This window comes from Suricata suricatta, chromosome 4, assembly GCF_006229205.1.
Source record: "Suricata suricatta isolate VVHF042 chromosome 4, meerkat_22Aug2017_6uvM2_HiC, whole genome shotgun sequence".
NCBI lineage: Eukaryota > Metazoa > Chordata > Mammalia > Carnivora > Herpestidae > Suricata > Suricata suricatta.
This window is the reverse complement of record NC_043703.1, coordinates 88,849,975-88,866,685: the sequence shown is the minus strand read 5'-3', so window position 1 is coordinate 88,866,685 and position 16,711 is coordinate 88,849,975. Positions and strand designations below refer to the sequence as shown.

At 44.2% G+C, this 16,711-nt stretch overlaps 1 protein-coding gene and 1 long non-coding RNA gene across 11 annotated transcripts in view; one reads left to right on the top strand and one right to left on the bottom strand.

Moving 5' to 3' along the window:
- The window catches only part of VWA3B (von Willebrand factor A domain containing 3B), a 201,411-nt gene extending 185,722 nt beyond the window's left edge, over positions 1 to 15,689 (top strand). For 8 of the 10 annotated variants that reach the window (XM_029937205.1, XM_029937213.1, XM_029937211.1 and 5 more), the window contains 5 exons: positions 825 to 962; positions 3,555 to 3,655; positions 14,585 to 14,801; positions 15,035 to 15,198; positions 15,618 to 15,689. In XM_029937205.1, coding sequence (XP_029793065.1) covers positions 825 to 962; positions 3,555 to 3,655; positions 14,585 to 14,801; positions 15,035 to 15,100 — 522 coding nt within the window. In that variant the 3' untranslated portion in view covers positions 15,101 to 15,198; positions 15,618 to 15,689. The remainder of the gene's footprint in view (positions 1 to 824; positions 963 to 3,554; positions 3,656 to 14,584; positions 14,802 to 15,034; positions 15,199 to 15,617) is intronic. The other 2 variants (XM_029937209.1, XM_029937212.1) reach the window with 2 other exon arrangements.
- Positions 9,940 to 16,711, bottom strand: part of LOC115289741 — a 31,194-nt gene continuing 24,422 nt past the window's right edge. Inside the window, exons 2-3 of the long non-coding RNA XR_003907781.1 lie at positions 16,590 to 16,663; positions 9,940 to 10,134 (exon numbers count right to left, since the gene is read on the bottom strand). This is a non-coding gene — a long non-coding RNA (uncharacterized LOC115289741). The remainder of the gene's footprint in view (positions 10,135 to 16,589; positions 16,664 to 16,711) is intronic.

Sequence of the window (16,711 nt, the reverse complement as noted above, 5' to 3'; positions counted from 1 at the left end):
GACCTTGATGCCATAATGCAGTTATGCCTGAACATGCATTCCATAAGTGAGCTGGGCTGATGTGCTCTCCTCTGCATAGAATTCATAAAAGCTGTGCAGCCTCTGGCCCATCCTCTTGCCACTACCTGTATCCCAGTGCCCAGGCGAGAGAGTAGACAGAAAGCCTCCCAGAGCTTCACCACTGCTGTTCCTTGGACGGGGGTGGGGGCCAGCAGGAAAAGTGCCAGATGAGCACTCCCAGGATTCCATGTTGGTTGTCTGCTGCCACCTCCCGGGGCCCGACCTAGAGCACCCATCGGTACTTCCTCCCTGACAGGTAGTCCTGTCCATGTGACCAATGCCCATCAGCCTCTGCATGCCCCTTCACAAGATTCCCCTTCTGCTGGAAGCTGTCTCTTTGTAACTTTTGCCCGTGGTGTGTGCTTGGGGGCAACATTAAACAAACCTGCTCCTTTCCTTTGGGTGATGGCCCTTCAGATCTGTGAGGACACTGCTCATATCCCTCCTGGTCTTTATGTGAAACAGGTTCCTTCAACCAGTCTTTATAGGATATTGTTTCCATACCTCTGGCTGTCTTGCTGGCTGTCCATGGGATCCTTGCGAGATGAAGAAGTCCTACTAAAATGGGGCTCCCTCAAAGTGATCACAAAATTCTGGGAATGGCCCAATGAGCCTGGAGAAGTTTAAAACCATTGACTCTTTCTTACTGGAGAAAAAATGTGTATTTGATTTGTAGCATCAGTACTTGGTCATCATTTTGGGGCGTTTTAAAACAAGCTTTAAGATCTATAATACTTGCTATGACATAATGTTCTCATCTGCAGGTTGGAGATTATGTCTTTGCCAAAATCGTGATTCCCAGTGGATTTGACTTCTATGTCCCTGCCATTGTCATAGCACTTCCGAATCAGGATTTTGCCGAAGATAAATTCTACACTGTTTTGAAGTGTAACAACCGGAGAGTAAGTAGACTTTTATGGAGGAAAGGGCTTTCTCACTAGGCAGAAAATGGCTTCTTTTAGCCCCGCTGTCCAGGGCAATGCCTCACTTTCTTGGCCCTGCCAGAGGTACTGAAGGAATGATTTCCCTGGCTGTACCTGTTCCCTTTGCCCATCCACTCTGCAACACAAGGTCTACCCCCACAGAGGTCGCCATGGCTCCTTTCTCCTCCTTCGAATGGCCTTTTGGGCTCTCGTTCCCGCATTTGACAGCTGGGGAGGCTCACGCCAGGTTCTTAACTGTCCTCCCCGGGTTCTTACAGCACCTTTCTCTCTCCCCTGCCTGCTGCTCCTCAGCCTGCTCTGGCCTTACATTCCCCTCCCGGTCCTCCTTATGAAGTTCCCTAAATGCTTTAGAAAGCCCTTCATTAGTTTACAGATCTGATGATGTCACTTGTCTGCCTGATGTCTCCCCCCCCCCCCCCCCCCCCCCCCCCCCCCCCCCCCCCCCCCCCCCCCCCCCCCCCCCCCCCCCCCCCCCCCCCCCCCCCCCCGCCGCCACCCAAAACACACACTTCTCATCAACCTCAAGGAAAAGCCCAGCCTGACCCCATCATGGCCCCAGCCCCTGGAAGGTTCACTGCTTCCTGAACACTTTGGACTCCTCTAAGCCCCTAGTCTTTCCCTTTTCCTGGACCACCTCCCTGTCTTCTTTCCACAGAAACTCCTGTCACCAGAAAGACTGCCCAACTGTCACTTCCTGCTGAGGCCCTCAGGGGTCCCTCTTCCCATATTGGCTTCCTCACTAACCTCCTAGTTCCTTGAAAGCAGGAAGCCAGGGGCAGTGGCCTATTCATCTTTGTAGCCCCGGCACAGCCCCCGATGAAGAGAAGGTTCTTAAAATTGCTTCTTTTAATTTAATGAAGAGGGATGCCTGGGTGGCTCAGTCAGTTAAGCAGCTTGACTTCCACAGAGGTCATGATCTCATCATTTGAGTTTGAGCCCTGCATCAGGCTCTGTGCTGACAGCTCAGAGCCTGGAGCCTGCTTCAGATTCTGTGTCTCCTTCTCCTTCGGCCCTTCCCTGCTCATGGTCGCCCGCGCGCTCTCTCTCTCTCAAAAATAAATAAACATTTTAAAAAATTCTTAAATGAATAATGTTACTAATGGAAATAACATTATCTTGATGGACCTTTTGATATGTCTGGAAATTGGACTAGCAAGCAAAAAGCAAGAAGCAAAATACTAGTGGCTAACTTTATTAAGAAACACTTACTATGTGCCACAGATACTCATCCAGGTACTTTATATGTAATGAACAACTGAATGCTCAAAACACTGTGAGCAGGTACAATTCTTATCCCCGTTTTCAGATAAACTGAAGCAGAGAGATTAAGTCACACACAGGGTACGTGGGACAGTGGGCATTTGAACCCAGGCAGTCTGGCTCCACGGCCTACATTCTGAATGAGTCTCTGTGCCCAACTGGCTAGTATACAGAATACAAATAACCAGTCAATTCTTAACTGCAGCATGAGGTGTATTCATCAGGGGAGGAGACATGGTAAATGAATTTTAAAATTAAGGGCAAGAAGTGGAGACCAGGGGAGCCAGAGGCTCCGGGAGCACTGTATGCAATCTGACAGAACAAGAAGGAGAAAGGGGTGCCTTCTCAACAACCCAGAAAGAAAAAACCTTTAAGAGAAAAGAGACTTTCCTGGAGCTGTTTAGATGACAATAAACAGTCTGGCAGGGCAGCGGGCTGGAAGCTTTTCTTTTTCCTTTTTTTTTTTTAATGTTTATTATTTATTTTTGAAAGAGAGAGTGACGGAGACACAGAGCACGAGCAGGGGAGGGGTAGAGAAAGAGGGAGACACAGAATTCGATGCTCCAGCTCGGAGCCTGGAGCCCGACACAGGGCTCGAACTGACAGACTGTGAGATCATTACCTGAGCCAAAGTTGGACACCTAACCAACTGAGCCACCCAGGTGCCCCGTAGCAGGAAGCTTTTCTGACATGCGGCACTGGCTCTGGGGATGTCTGCTAGGCAAGAAAGGCGGTAGCAAATCAAGGGACACTTGAAGAGATGTCCCTGCACATGCCCTAGGGTGTAGGGAGAGACCATTCCTGAGAAAGAGCCCTGGAGGGCAGTGAGGCCCTGGAGACTAAAGCAGCATGGCCAGGGCGATAGATACTGAAGACCATTCTGATAGAGATCCCGGGGGCTGAAGGTGGCACACTCAGCATGGGGCAGTAGTTCTAGTTCCTGAGTCTAGGAAGGAGATGGCCAAGGCTGAAGTAAAGAAAGAAAGGAAGGTGATTCTAGGGAGGGATGTGTGGGCGTGCATGGGCACACGAGTGAGCTGTCACCTGCATCTCTGTGGATGCCCTTGGCACATGATTCAGGATGTGGAGAAACAAGACATGAAAGCACACGACTTTCATTCAGCATATGATTATCAAGCTAGTTTCTGCCATTTGACTGCCCTCATAAGTGTCACCTTGAGTAGGAGAATGGCTAGCAGCTCTTATAATGGCTTGAGCTAAAATAAAATTGCATCTAAATTGTGGACATTTGTGACTTAAGTTATGTGAACACTTTTGGTATTATTACAGGAATTTTGCCCACGGAGTGCACTTATTAAGATCAGCCAAAACAAGTATGCTCTCTCTTGTTGTCATATAAAATCACCCCCGATTCAGGAGGATCTAAAAGTGTAAGTAGACCCAACTTTTTATACGCCCTGAATTTTATTTATATCTTTGCACCTTTAATCTGTTTCTGGGTTGGGATTCATGATCTCTAAATACTTGGAAAGAAAAGCAGAGGTGGAGCACCTCCTGCTTAAAATGTGATTATTTTGGTTGTGTTTTTGTTTTAATGTTTATTTTTGAGAGAGAGATAGAGCGCAAGTGGCAGGGGGCAGAGAGAAAGAGAGAGAAACACAGAATCCAAAGCAGGGTCCAGGCTCCGAGCTGTCAGCATAGATCCTGACGTGGGGCTCAAACTCACAGACCATGTGATCATGACCTGAGCAGAAGTTGGACACTTAACCAACAAAGCCACCAGGGACCCCTAAAGTATGGTTTTATGATTATTATTCCTTCAACATCACACTTCTTACCTGCTAGTTATTTGTCTATCTGCTTCTAATCTCAAATGCAATATTATTTAACTGACTCTTCAGAAAAGTATTCAATCCTGTCATGGACCTAAAAAAAATTACTTGCTTTTATTTGTAAGAGTTCAAAGCCTTCTAAGGAAATCTCACTATGAAGCAAAGGTTAGATTAAGTTGTAGTTGGGACTGTCTGCCTCTCCCCTTGCTGGAGCGCGAGAGTGAAGTGTTGGCCCTGATTTGCCTGTGCCCAGGTGAGCACGGTTGAGTGGGTAAGTGCCAGTTTCCAGAGGCTACAGTGGGGTGAATACATTTTCATCTGAGGAAATAGTGTAACTAAAATCTGAAAAGATAGGTTAAAGTAAATAAGAAGAAGCTGAAGCTTGGAAAGCAGGCAAAGACCCAATCCTTGGGGCCAACGAGGGGCATCACAGTTGGAGTCAGAGCCATGACTTTGGAGGTGAAGGATGAGGAAAGGAGCAAGGGTTAGGGAAAGGATCATGAAAACACCCTCCAGCTTCACTTGGAGTTTGTGGGTTGTCATGGGTGCCAAATTTCATTCTCCTGAGGGTATCACATTGTACTTCATAAGCAGAAACCATCAGATGTTCTCTCCTCCACCTCTAGGCTTGTGGAAACTTCTGCCTTTTTCCCTAATGTCAAAATCCCTACTCTCATCCAAGGCTGACCTGCCCACCAGACTCCAGAGGCCTTCTCCACTGCCCGGTCCTCACCCATCAGTTATCCTGGATTCTCTCCTCTCCCCAGCTCCTCTCCTGATTCCTTCAGCTTAGCAAAAACCCAAGTTTGCCTCCCCTGTTTACATACATGCACACACACCCAGTCCTAACTCTGTAGAGCTCCCTCGGTTCTACAGTGTGACCTGGCATACTCCCTCCCTTCACAGCCCTTCTCCATGTGGGAGTCTCGTGGGCTGATGTCTCTGTCTCTTGCCTCCTCTTCCCCCCCTAAGCCTTGGGTATTGGCTCGCTCCTTTATCCCTGTGTGAAGCTGTTCCCACAGTGGCCACTCAGGACCTCTCACGCTGACTATGGGGGCTGTTTCAGTCTATTCACCACTGTCAACCACCCCTCCATCTCTTAAGACCTGTCATGGCTCCTCCTCCCTCTGGATTTCCTCCCAGCCTCATTTCATTCACATCCCTTGCTTTCACACTCCATTTACACTAAGGACCTCATATCTCCCTCTCCACCCCACAACACTCCTGTCCTCTGGCATCAGGATGGTAGCAGCGTCTGAGAGGGAGACCCAGGATGGGCTTTTCTAAAGCTCCCCCACTGGTTGTAATGTGCAGACATGGCTGGTATCTATAGTGGAAAGGGCCTTGGAAACTAAGACCTGAGTACCTGTCCCAGCCCCACCCTCACTTAGTTTGTGTCTTTGGGCAGGTTGCTTCTCAACTAGGAGCTTGTTTACTCATGGGTGAGATTAGAATGATGTGAGGATTGGAGATGGTCCATTGTATGCCTGGGGTGAAGCAGGTGGTCAGTCCCTGGTGGGAATCCTGGTGCTTCCAGCCACCCACCTGAGGGCACAGAATCTCAAATTCACACATCTAAAACTCTCCACAGATCCACTCTCATCTCCTCCTTCCCTGACTCTGTTCTCTCTTCCACTCGCCAGTTCAGGGAATTGTCCAAGCAACATCTGGTAGTCATCCTGGGCTTCTTCTTTGCCCTTCACCCACCACTCCCCATTGGTCTCTGAGTTATATTGATCCTAATTCACAAATACTTCTCAGTGGACCTGTACTGCCTTAGGTCAGGTGTCTCGTTTCCTGAGGCCCCTGCCTTTGGCCTCCTCCTGCCACAGTCTCAACCTACTTCAGAGGGGGCTGAGCAGAGGAATCTTCCTTGTGTGCAAATCCACTCCTGCCCCTCCCCTACTTAAAATACCCTTCAGAGTCCCCTTCCCTTGCCCCTTCTGGATTTTTTTGTTTGTTTTGTTTGGTTTGGTTTGTTTAATTTTGGTTAGTTAACATACAGTACCATATTGGTTTCAGGAGTAGACTTTAGTGATTCATCACTTACATATAATACCCAGTGCTCATCACAAGTGCCCTCCTTAGTACCCATCATCCATCTAGCCCATCTTATTATTGTAGCTTACCCTCTCGTGGGTCTGATCCAGGCCTGCCTTCCTAGCCTCACTTCTCCCTAGCCACCCCCCAACCAACCCCCCGCAAGCCCTCGGCACACTAACCATGCCAAACTACTTGTAGCTTTCTCCCTACCCCATGCTTTTTCAGGGCTCTGTGCTTTGCATAAGGTAATTATTCCCCTCCTCCTGGAATGTTATTCTTTGCCCTTGGCCACCTAGGGAACTCTTAACATTGAACTCAATCATCGCCATCACTGTGTCCTGTTCCAGATCTCACTGCATCATGTAGAGATTTCATTACAGAAAATTTCCTTGTGTTGGGCCATGTACCTTCTCAATTTCTCACTCCTGTTAGGCATGAGTCCTTGAAAGCAGACACCAGGTTCTATCTACTTCTAGATTGTAGTTGCCAAGGTCCAGCTCATAGGATGTGCCCAATGACTATTTGAAGAAAGAACCAGTGAACAAATACTAGTGGATGCCCAGCATTGTTCCTTGAGAGGTGTGTGGTTTCATAGAGCATCTTTCCTTAGGTATTACTATTGAAAATAGACACTTAAATCTTTCATTCTCTTCCAGATGAGTATAATGTTTCATTTATAATTATAGCACATTTTTCTATTAATCTCAAAATCCTGCTCAAAATGATATCCAAATTATAATACATTTTAAAGAAACATGATAGATATGTCTAGGTATTGATCATTTTCACTAAATTCAACATTATCAATCCTACTTTAGAATTCAATTCTTTCTCTGTTTAGAAAAGCCTTTAATTGTTTTTTATCTTAGTCCTGCCCCAGGCCTTATTTAAAGCTCTTAGCTGCTAATTATCTACCCTGACTTCTAGGGCTTTCTTTACACAGCGGAAGCTTACATGGACTCTCTAGTCTCCCCTTGGTAACTTCCATTGTTTTTTGCTCTGCCTCTCAGCTATCAAGAGTGCATTTAATTCTCTTAAGCAGAGGTCGTGTCCAGCCCACTAAGTTCAGAGTTTAATCTGTGTGTGTATATATAATCAGGACAGGCAGAGCACACAGACTGAAGATGCAGGTCTTACTTTGTATTTCCCCTGGGATTTCCTTCTGGCAGGTCCTGTCTCCTCAGGAGCACTTCCTCACTTACTCTGTAAATGTACCCCCTCCCTTTGGTTTGTCTTTAGTAAGTCTTCACCTCATTATATGAAATGAGACCATTAAAAAAAATCCCAGTGCTTTCTTCATGGACTAATTAAAGAAATGTGCTATAGCTTCCAACTGCAATAGAATAGCACTTGACTAAATTTAACTTTAAAATATTGAATCCACCCTAACATCCATTTGGGGTTGGTCAGACAAGGGGTGCATGGCCCCAAGAAGCTCAGCAGACCAGGATGCCAGACATTCAGCTCTCCGTCTTCTGTACCTCCTCTTTTTCTTCTTTCTTTGAGACCTTGAGTTGTGGGTGACAAGAGTATTTCCCACAGGCCCCTCTTCTGGTTCCTAACTGAGGGTGACACACAGTGAAAGAGGGAAGTATTTGGAGGGTGAGGGGTTCAAAACTGATTGAATATGGCCAAAGCTGTTGCAGAGTTTAAGTTTCAGCTTAAAATTTGACACCAGAATAATTCTTGAGGACTCTTGTCCTCCATCATTCAGTATGTTCCCCACATTGCTAAATTCCAAATAACTAGTTCTTGAATGAGAGAATGTTAGTATCTCCATATTTGCACTATGAAATCACATGAGACTCTCACTGGTTTGGTTTTTCTCTTTTCTTTGCCACATGACGAGTGCATTTTCTGACAGCAAAGCTAAGAGGGAGCTGTGCCTTCTGAGACTGTGTCTGTTGGAGGGAAATGGTTGCTCTTGCCTTACCCTCCTTCAGTGAGGTCCCTGAGCTTTTGTCTACATTTCATGGCATAGAGATGTCTGTTCTGGATTAAAATCATCCCTAACCTGGCTATCACTTTCTCCATTTAGAGAATACACATGTAATTTCTCCTAATTCCAAGATGCAAGCAGACCAGGAGGAATTTCCCCCTACTGGGCATCCTCCCTCCTTGTCAAGCAGGACCCCTCCCATGGGTCAGAAGGCCGTGGCCTCCGCTGCTGCAGAGGAAGCCTGCCTGGTGGGTTTGATGCTCTGGCTTCTGGTTTTCTCTAGTGGGGAAGTGCCTTTACCAAGCCTTACTCAGCCACCCACTGTGAGGTGTTGAGTACAGGCTGGGACTGGGTGCTCCTCCAGGCAAGGCGCACCAGCAGGCTTGAGCTGAATCCCCCATACCTGGTGTCATGTGACTGGCTGAGTGTCTCCCAGCCATAGCGGGGATCTGTTCTCCATTCCTGACAGAGTAGAGCTTGGACAAATTACCTCTGAGGGTCCTCCTTAAGGAGACTCACTTTGAGGGAGTTAGATTTCTTGAAAAAATTAGCAACATTGTAAATGTGATCAGGAAGGGGCACCCGGAGCCTGCGTCGGATTTTATGTCTCCTTCTCTCTGTCTGCCCCTCCCCTGCTCACTCGCTCTCTCAAAAATAAACATTTTAAAAAATGTTAATATGATCAGAAAACCAGAGAGAACTAATCATTTTCTCTGTTTCAAAAAAATCAGTGGACACCTGAAGGAAATTCCTGGGCAGCAATATCCTAAAGGCAAGAACTGTTCTTTTCTTGGTGGGTGATTGTAATTGTGTGGTCTTGGGAACATGTCTGTGTACAAGTCTATGGGAGCAAGACTGCGCTCTTGGGGCTCAGATATGTGTTGTGCAGGTCTGTGCTCAGCTCCTGATTCCCGAGTATTAGTGTTCATTGTCTTTTTTTTTAAACAGTTTAATCATTTTCCATCAAGCCATTTGGATTTAGGAATATGTCCCAAAGGAACTTATAATTCTGTGCTGGTTAACATCCCTCCCTTTCCTCGGTGTAATGTGGCCTCACGTTGTCTTCCTTACAGCGGTGATATTAAGTTGTTGATTGAAACCTCAAGATTCAGTGCTGGCTCTGACATTACATGAGATGAATCACTTCCCATAATCCGGCCCCATCCCTGCTGACTTTTTCCCTTAGAAGGAGCTGTGCATCTGAAATCATTAAGCCTCCATATGTCATTAGCTTCCTCGTCCCTTCTGGTCAGATTAGAAGCCCCATGTCCTAGGCTGGAGCAAAGCCCTGAAAAATAAGCACTTCAGGAATAAACCCTGCCTGTGAGTGTCCCATATTATCTGGAGGGACAAATGCCATTGCCTATTTTCAGAAAGCATTCTGTGGTGCCCTAGTATAAGAGAGCATAGAGAATCAGTGATTTTTAACCCTGAAGGCCAGTGGTAGCTGTAAGGTTTAATAGATGGAGGCAGAGATGGGAGGACAAAGAGACCACGTTATGGAGCCAAGAAGGCCTTTATTGGGATCTGCAATTCCCGGGCGAGGTTCCGTGACTCTGGAGCGGGGAGTCAGAGAAGTCGCACTTGATATGGGAGAGCAAGGTCTTTTATGGGTGCAGAAGTTCCGGGTTTGAGCTTAGGTGGGCTGATAGCCATGTAGGGTCTTCTTTGGACGGTGGCAGGATTCAATTGGTTGTTCGCTTCGGTGGGGAGGGGGATGCTGGAATTCCATGGTGAGGCATTACAGTTTGAGATAGTCCAGATTGAGAGTGGGGGTCGTCAGTCCTGGTGGCGCCTGGATCTGTTATCTGGCCTGCAATAAAATGGCCGCTGGTGCTTCCAAATGGCTCGGGTCATCCCAGGTTTGCAAGTGGGGGTTGTCAGTGTTTGCAGCTCTCCACAGCAAAGTGGCCGCTCAGTTGCTTTCCCATGGCAACTCTTACAGTAGCAATTGGGATGGCAGCAGCCTTATCAGTCTCTCCATTTTCTGCCTTCCATTGTTAAAATTCAGGGCCTCGTGGTCCTCATCAGACATCTGTTCCATGCCTCCCCCATCATCCGTCCTCCCAGTTGAAGACTGGCTTTCTGACAGACACTTAGAGCAAAAGAGAAACAACGCCTCAGAAAACCAGCGACACAGGGCAAGCTGGCAAGTTGGCATTAATCAGCTGAACAAGTGGGTTTCTACCCAAACAGAGTGTAGAGTGGGTGCTCCGCATTTTCTTCCCCAAAGAGCCAGTGAAGTCACCGTGCCTGGCTTCCCTCACCATACCCCCACCCTTGACACACACATATGTAACTTTGACCTGTTTGTCACATTATTTAATCAAACCTATAGCCTAAAATAATTAATAGGACACTGGATTTTTCTTGGTTTTGGAATAAGATGAGGCAAAAGAAAACCATTTAGCAGTGCCTTTCCAGGCATGCTGATGCATAATGTCCACTGACTAGCAGTCAGGAGCATGGCCACCTTCCCCCTTCCTCAGAGTGGGTTTGGGCCAAACAGAGTGAGGGTGCGTGGTGGGAGCCGGGGAGGTGGGCGCAGATAAGAACTCTCATATCAGATTCATACCTACCCTGCTCCCCCCACCTGCAAGGGGACATGACATTTCCTTGTGGAATATCTTGAACTTCGTTGATATCAGTAAAATGGGGTAGCTGCTTACGTGATGTGAAGGCTTTCCTTGACAAAATTCTGGTCTGCTTTTTATTCTGATCATGCCAATGTGCATATTTTTATTCTTATTCCAAAAGTATTCATTGTTAACATAATTTAGAAATTAAAAGCAAAAAGAATCTTAAAACCAGCCATAGTTCCACATTTTAAAAATAATCACCATTTGTATTTTGGCACATATCCTTCTAGAGTGTTCTCTCTGCAATGTTGATTATTTTTCCTCCAAATAAAAATTTTTGTTTCCCCTCATCATTTATGACACTCAAAAAAAATTTTTTTAATATGGAGGAAGTGACAGTCTTCCTGGAATTACTTTCCCTGAGGCAACTATTAACTATTTGATGGAAAGGGTTCTAGTCATGCCTTTGTGTTCACAATCCTAACAACAAAAGGAAAATGTAGCATATTGTTGTTTATGACTTTTTCCCCACTTAACAATTTATTACTTGCTTTCGGCAGATGGGGACACCCTTTGGTTCGTTATGCCTACCTAGAATTTAATTATCCAGGTGACTTATGTGACCAATCTCCTAGTGAAGGCTAGACATGTGCTGCTTCCTGGTTTCTTTGCATGATCATATTCCTGGTATCCTTCAGGTAGGCAGGTCAGCCTCTCTCCCACCTTTCTCTTTGGGTGCCTTTTTCTCTACTTTCCATCCCTCCTTCCTTGTTGCTCTTGTTTCTGAGAGGTTATTATAGGAGGTAGACTGGACTGTGACCAGTCCTGATATGTGGGAGATGTACATGGGAAATTTTCAGAGACCATCTCTAAAAAGGAAATAAAACATATCAATTTAGTCTGTTCCAGAAGGAAGCAGCAATGTGAAGGGTAGTTGAGGTAATGTAGGTAAGATTTTAGATTTCCCAGAGCAGGGCTGGCGTTACAGCCTTGCTGTGTGATTCCAAGATGAGTCTGAGAACCCAGCTCACAGAACTTACACATCTACATAGGTACTGGCCTCATATTTCAAGATAATTGTGGCCTCCTGGAAAGGTTTTCTCCCATGTTACTGCTGTTGCTTGGACCATTTTTTGTGTGTGGTAAATACACATATCATAAAATGTATCATTTTAACCCTTTTTAAGCATACAGTTCATTGACTGTAAGTACATTCACATTGCTGTGCAGCCAGTCCCAAAATGTTTTCATCATCCCAGACTGCGACTCTGTACCAGTTGACCACTAACTCCCCCATTCCTCTGTGACCACCATTTCATTTAGCATAATGTCTTCAAGGTCCGTCCATGTTATAGCCTATATCAGAATCTCCTCCTTTTTAAGACTGAATAAGATTTTTTTTATATGTTTATGCCACAGTTTGTTTATTCGTTCATCTGTTGGTGGACACTTGGGTTGTTTCCACCTTTTGTCTGTTGTGAGTAATGTTGTCGTGAACGTGGTGTGTGAGTCCCTGCTTTCCTTCTTGTCAATCTATACGTAGAAGTGGAGTTGTGGGCTCATATGGTAATTCTATTTTTAATATTTTCAGAAATGGCCGTACAATTTATACCACAGCTTTACATTTTTATATTCCCACCAACAGTGTACAGGGTTCTAGTTTCTCCAGATCCTTGCCAACATCTGTTATTTTTTGGCTCTGCTTTTTCTTTTCTTGATAACGGCTATCCTAATGGGTATAAAGCCCATTTTTAAATCTCTCTTGGGAATTACCTCCTGAGTCTTTGAGCCAGTCCTTGAAAAGTCTCACATGTAGTGAATCTTGATCCTTTGAAGAGGGATTTGATTGATATAATTCCTTTTTTGAAATAACTGAAAATCTTTTCCCACTCTTAATTTTTCCTTAGTAATTTCCAAGAGGACCAAAAGTTATTCCGAGTGAAAACTGGGTGATCAAGGTGGTATATACTGATTATGGGAACATAATAAGGTTTAACACCAGGAAACTGGTGTTTTTAACTTACCCTGAAGGCCCTGAAAAAGGCAAGTTTCCAAAATGGTGTTCTATGAGGGCATGGCCAGAATAAAGTCATGATGTTCCCAACATACCTTCTTTGAAATACAGCGTTTCTGGATAAATAAACCAACTAATATATTTTTATTTTATAAAAAAAAATATTTCTCATTTTCATCCCATTTCCTCCACCCTCACCCCCCAGTCCCTGACAGCCAGCCACCATTTTACTCTGTTTCTATGTCACATATAAGTGAGATCACACAGTATTTGTCTTTCTCTGACTTATTTCACTTAATATAATACCCTCAAAGTCTATCCTTGTCACAAATGGCAGGGTTTCCTTCTTTTTTTAACAGCTAAATAATAGTCCGTTGCATATGAATTACATTCCTTGATCCATTCACCCACCAGTGGATACTTAGGTTGTTTCCACATTTTGGCTATTGTGTATAATGCTGCAGTGAACATGGGGCTACAGATATTTCTTTGAGGTCCTGATTTAGTTGCCTTTGGACATATACCCAGAAGTGGGACTGATAGATCCTATTGTAGTTCCATTTTTAGGTTTTTGAGGATCTTGCACACTGTTTTCCATAGTGCCTGTGCTAGTTTACACTCCCATTAACAGCATAGAAGGGCTCACTTTTCTCCACATCCTCAGGAACATTTGTTATCTCTGGTTGTTGTTTTTTTTTTTATAATAGCCATCCTAACAGGTGTGAGGTGATATCTCACTGTGGTTTTGATTTTCATTTCCCTTGTGATTAGTGATATTGAGCACATTTTCATGTAAGTTTTGGCTATTTGTATGTCTTTTTTGGAAAAAATGTCTGTTCAGGTTGTCTGCCCGTTATTTAACTGGATTATTTGTTTGGGATTTTTTTTTGGTAATTAGTAAGGGTTTATTGTGCAGGATTATTAGTCTTTTCAATATTAAATTGTATGAGTTCCTTCTATATTTTGGACATTAATCCAGTATCTAGTATATGGTTTGCAAATATTTTTTGTCATTCTTAGGTTGCCTCTTTGTTTTATTGTTTGGTTCTTTTGCTGTACAGAAGTTTTTCAGTTTGATATAGTGTCATTTATTTTTGTTTTTGTTGCTTGTGCTTTTGTTATGTTATCTAAAAAAAATTCACTACCAGAACATAAGAGTTAAATTGTGGTCTTCTTAGAAAGTTTTCTCCCATGTTACTGCTGTTGCTTGGGCCATTTTTCCTCCTATCTTATCTTCTAGGAGTTTTATGGTTTTGAGTTCTTATTTCCATTTCAGGTTCGTTTTTTGTGAGTGTTATAGGAGCATATGGATTTCCAGTTTTCTCAACACCATCATGTCCTTTCCCCATTGAGTATTCTTGGTTCTCTTGTCAAATATTAGCTGATCATGTGCACTATATTTTCTAAATGGTTAAGACTAGCTTTATGACTTCATAGTCCTAGCCAATGTCAATTAAATTAAAACACATATTATTTTTAAATTTGGGGGGCATTTTTCTGATGGTATACCACACAGTAATTATGGAAAACTGAAGGCATAGAAGAATGTTTCTACCATACAAGCTCCAGTTCAGTGTGTCAGGAATGAACTGAACTATGATGTGACCAAGCTTATCATCCTGGGGTGGAAAGAGGTCAATTCTGAGGCATGCCAACAGACTTCTTGGCCAGCAATTGTTGCTCCATTCACTGACTTGGTCAGGACAGGGTCCAAATGACATTAGATTCTCCATGCCACGTGAGACCTGTGGAAATGAACTGCATGGGATGAAATGCAGTCCAAACTATCAGGGCCCACCGGACTTCTGCAACTCCATTCCATGGAAAGAAGGCCAAGGGACAAAGAGCTGAGAAACACTGCAGGGCTGGCTTGGACAGCTCGGTAGACACAGCAGCCAACAATACCAGCGTAATCCCATACTCCCTCTCTTTCTCTCTCTGCCTGTCTCTAGGGAGGATGTGAACACAGAGAATTCTACTTTCTTAATATGTCCACTCAAAGAAATGGACACTGGGGATTTACGAGAGCTAAAACAAGAGAACTCTAGAAAGAAGAAAAAGAAATCTTCCAAGAGGCTGCCTCTTCAGGAGACGGTGTCCTCAGAATCTGATGACTCTTCTCATGGCATCAGGTCCCAAGAGCCCTCCAAGAAACACTCCAAGCCCAAGGTAGGCGGGGGACGACATCACCTATCTCTGGAACAGCCTGAAATCTCTTTCAAGAATAGTGCATGTGAGGTCACTCCCCAGTTTCCAGGCCAGATTAGGTCCCACAACCGCAAAAACTCTTAAATAATAACTCTGAAATAATGCTGACATCCACTTCCCCAGAGAAGGTCCTTGGCCCAGGGTCTGGGAGTCAGCCAGCCACACCGTCCCCGCCACACCTCCACCTCAAGCAGCCCTGCCTTCCTCCTAGAGCCACCCACAGCAGCAAAGGGCTGAGGACCATTGCTGAGAAACCTTAAAGCAGTCCAGTGGCAACTATGTTTAAGAGAGCCAGCACTCCTCCAGGGCTGCCTCAACCTCAGCCAGTCAACACTGTGGAACTGGCCCCTCTGCTGAGGTAAAGCTGCCCTTCATTCCACCACCTGTTTGTGAAACAGGTGCACTCCCCTGTGATCTCCCACCTAGATCTCCCATCAGTTTGTGCTGTTTTCTGGCTTTTTCTAACCATTATTTATCCTATTATTTTATTGTCCTCACCACACTGTACCCAACCTTTTGGTAAACTCTCCAAACCCAGAAGTTTAATCTGACAGATTACTATCATAAGATGATGTTTAGCTTTTTTTTTTTTGAAGTCAATGTAGTTATAATCCAAGCCTGCAGTCTTGTTTTAAATTATCTCATTTAAATTAGGGATTTTATCACTTAATGTTAAGACTGAAATTAAGATCTGGTAACATGTTTGAGATCTGCAAAACAAAATTATTTATTTCTGGCAATTTTCATTGAGCCCTCTCTAATTGTTTTCATCTGTAGTCTGTTGTAGGTACCTCTAGTTGAATGTGGAGCCACAATAAAAACTCCTACACTGGAAACATTTCAAAACTATTGTATTGTTTGTTTATTACTGTTTTCTTTGAACACGCTTTAGCAATGACATAAAAGTATTCACTTCTTTTCATTAAGTTCTTAGTGAAATTGGCTTCACTAATTTCAAAAATGAAATAACTCTCCCAAATTCTCTTTTCCTAGCAATAGCCCCATAATAATATGGTACAGATTATTTTTTTAATGTTTATTTATTTTTGAAAGAGAGACAGAGTGCGAGTGGGGGAGGGGCAGAGAGAGAGGAAGACAGAGAACCCGAAGCAGGCTCCAGGCTCTCTGCTGTCAGCTTGAACTCATGATCTGCGAGATGGTGACCTGAACCTAAGTAAATCATTCAACCAACAAAGCCACCCAGGCACCCCAGGGCACATATTATTAGTAAGAAAAATATTGGATTCTAGGAAAAGATAGATTTTAAAGTATCAGCACTGATACTCTAAACATTTGCAACATAATTAAAAATTGTGTTCATATTCCTGAAAGCTAGGGTGTCACCACGATCATGGCAAAGAAATTAAAGGAGGAATCTCCTTCCAAAAACATGAAATAAAAAGGAACATCAGAGTAAAAGTAGTAATGTAGTGAGGAAGGAATTGAGGAGTGAGGAAATGATCCATAAGAAGATGGGAGACAGTGTGTGGGGAGGCATACTACTTTCCTAGAACCCAGAGGTTTCTCATAGGCTCTGGACTAATCATCTAGTTTTGATCTGACCAGTGGAGAACTGGTGGGGTGGGTAGAAAACCATTCATCAAGTCATAGTCATTCATGCATGCATACAGGCAAGCATTCATGTTAGGCTGCATGCATTCATTCAGTTCAACAAGCAATTGAATGCTGACAATATGCCAGACTCCAGAGATACTATCACATTTGGAAGGTATTTACCTTCTGTCTTACCTTTCTGCATCTTTACGTTGTTTTTGGACCACTTACTATTGTCTGGTTTAGAGGCACATGCAAGGAATGAAGAACTACAAGACAAATAATACATAAGGAAATTTTGTTGGTATTACATTACA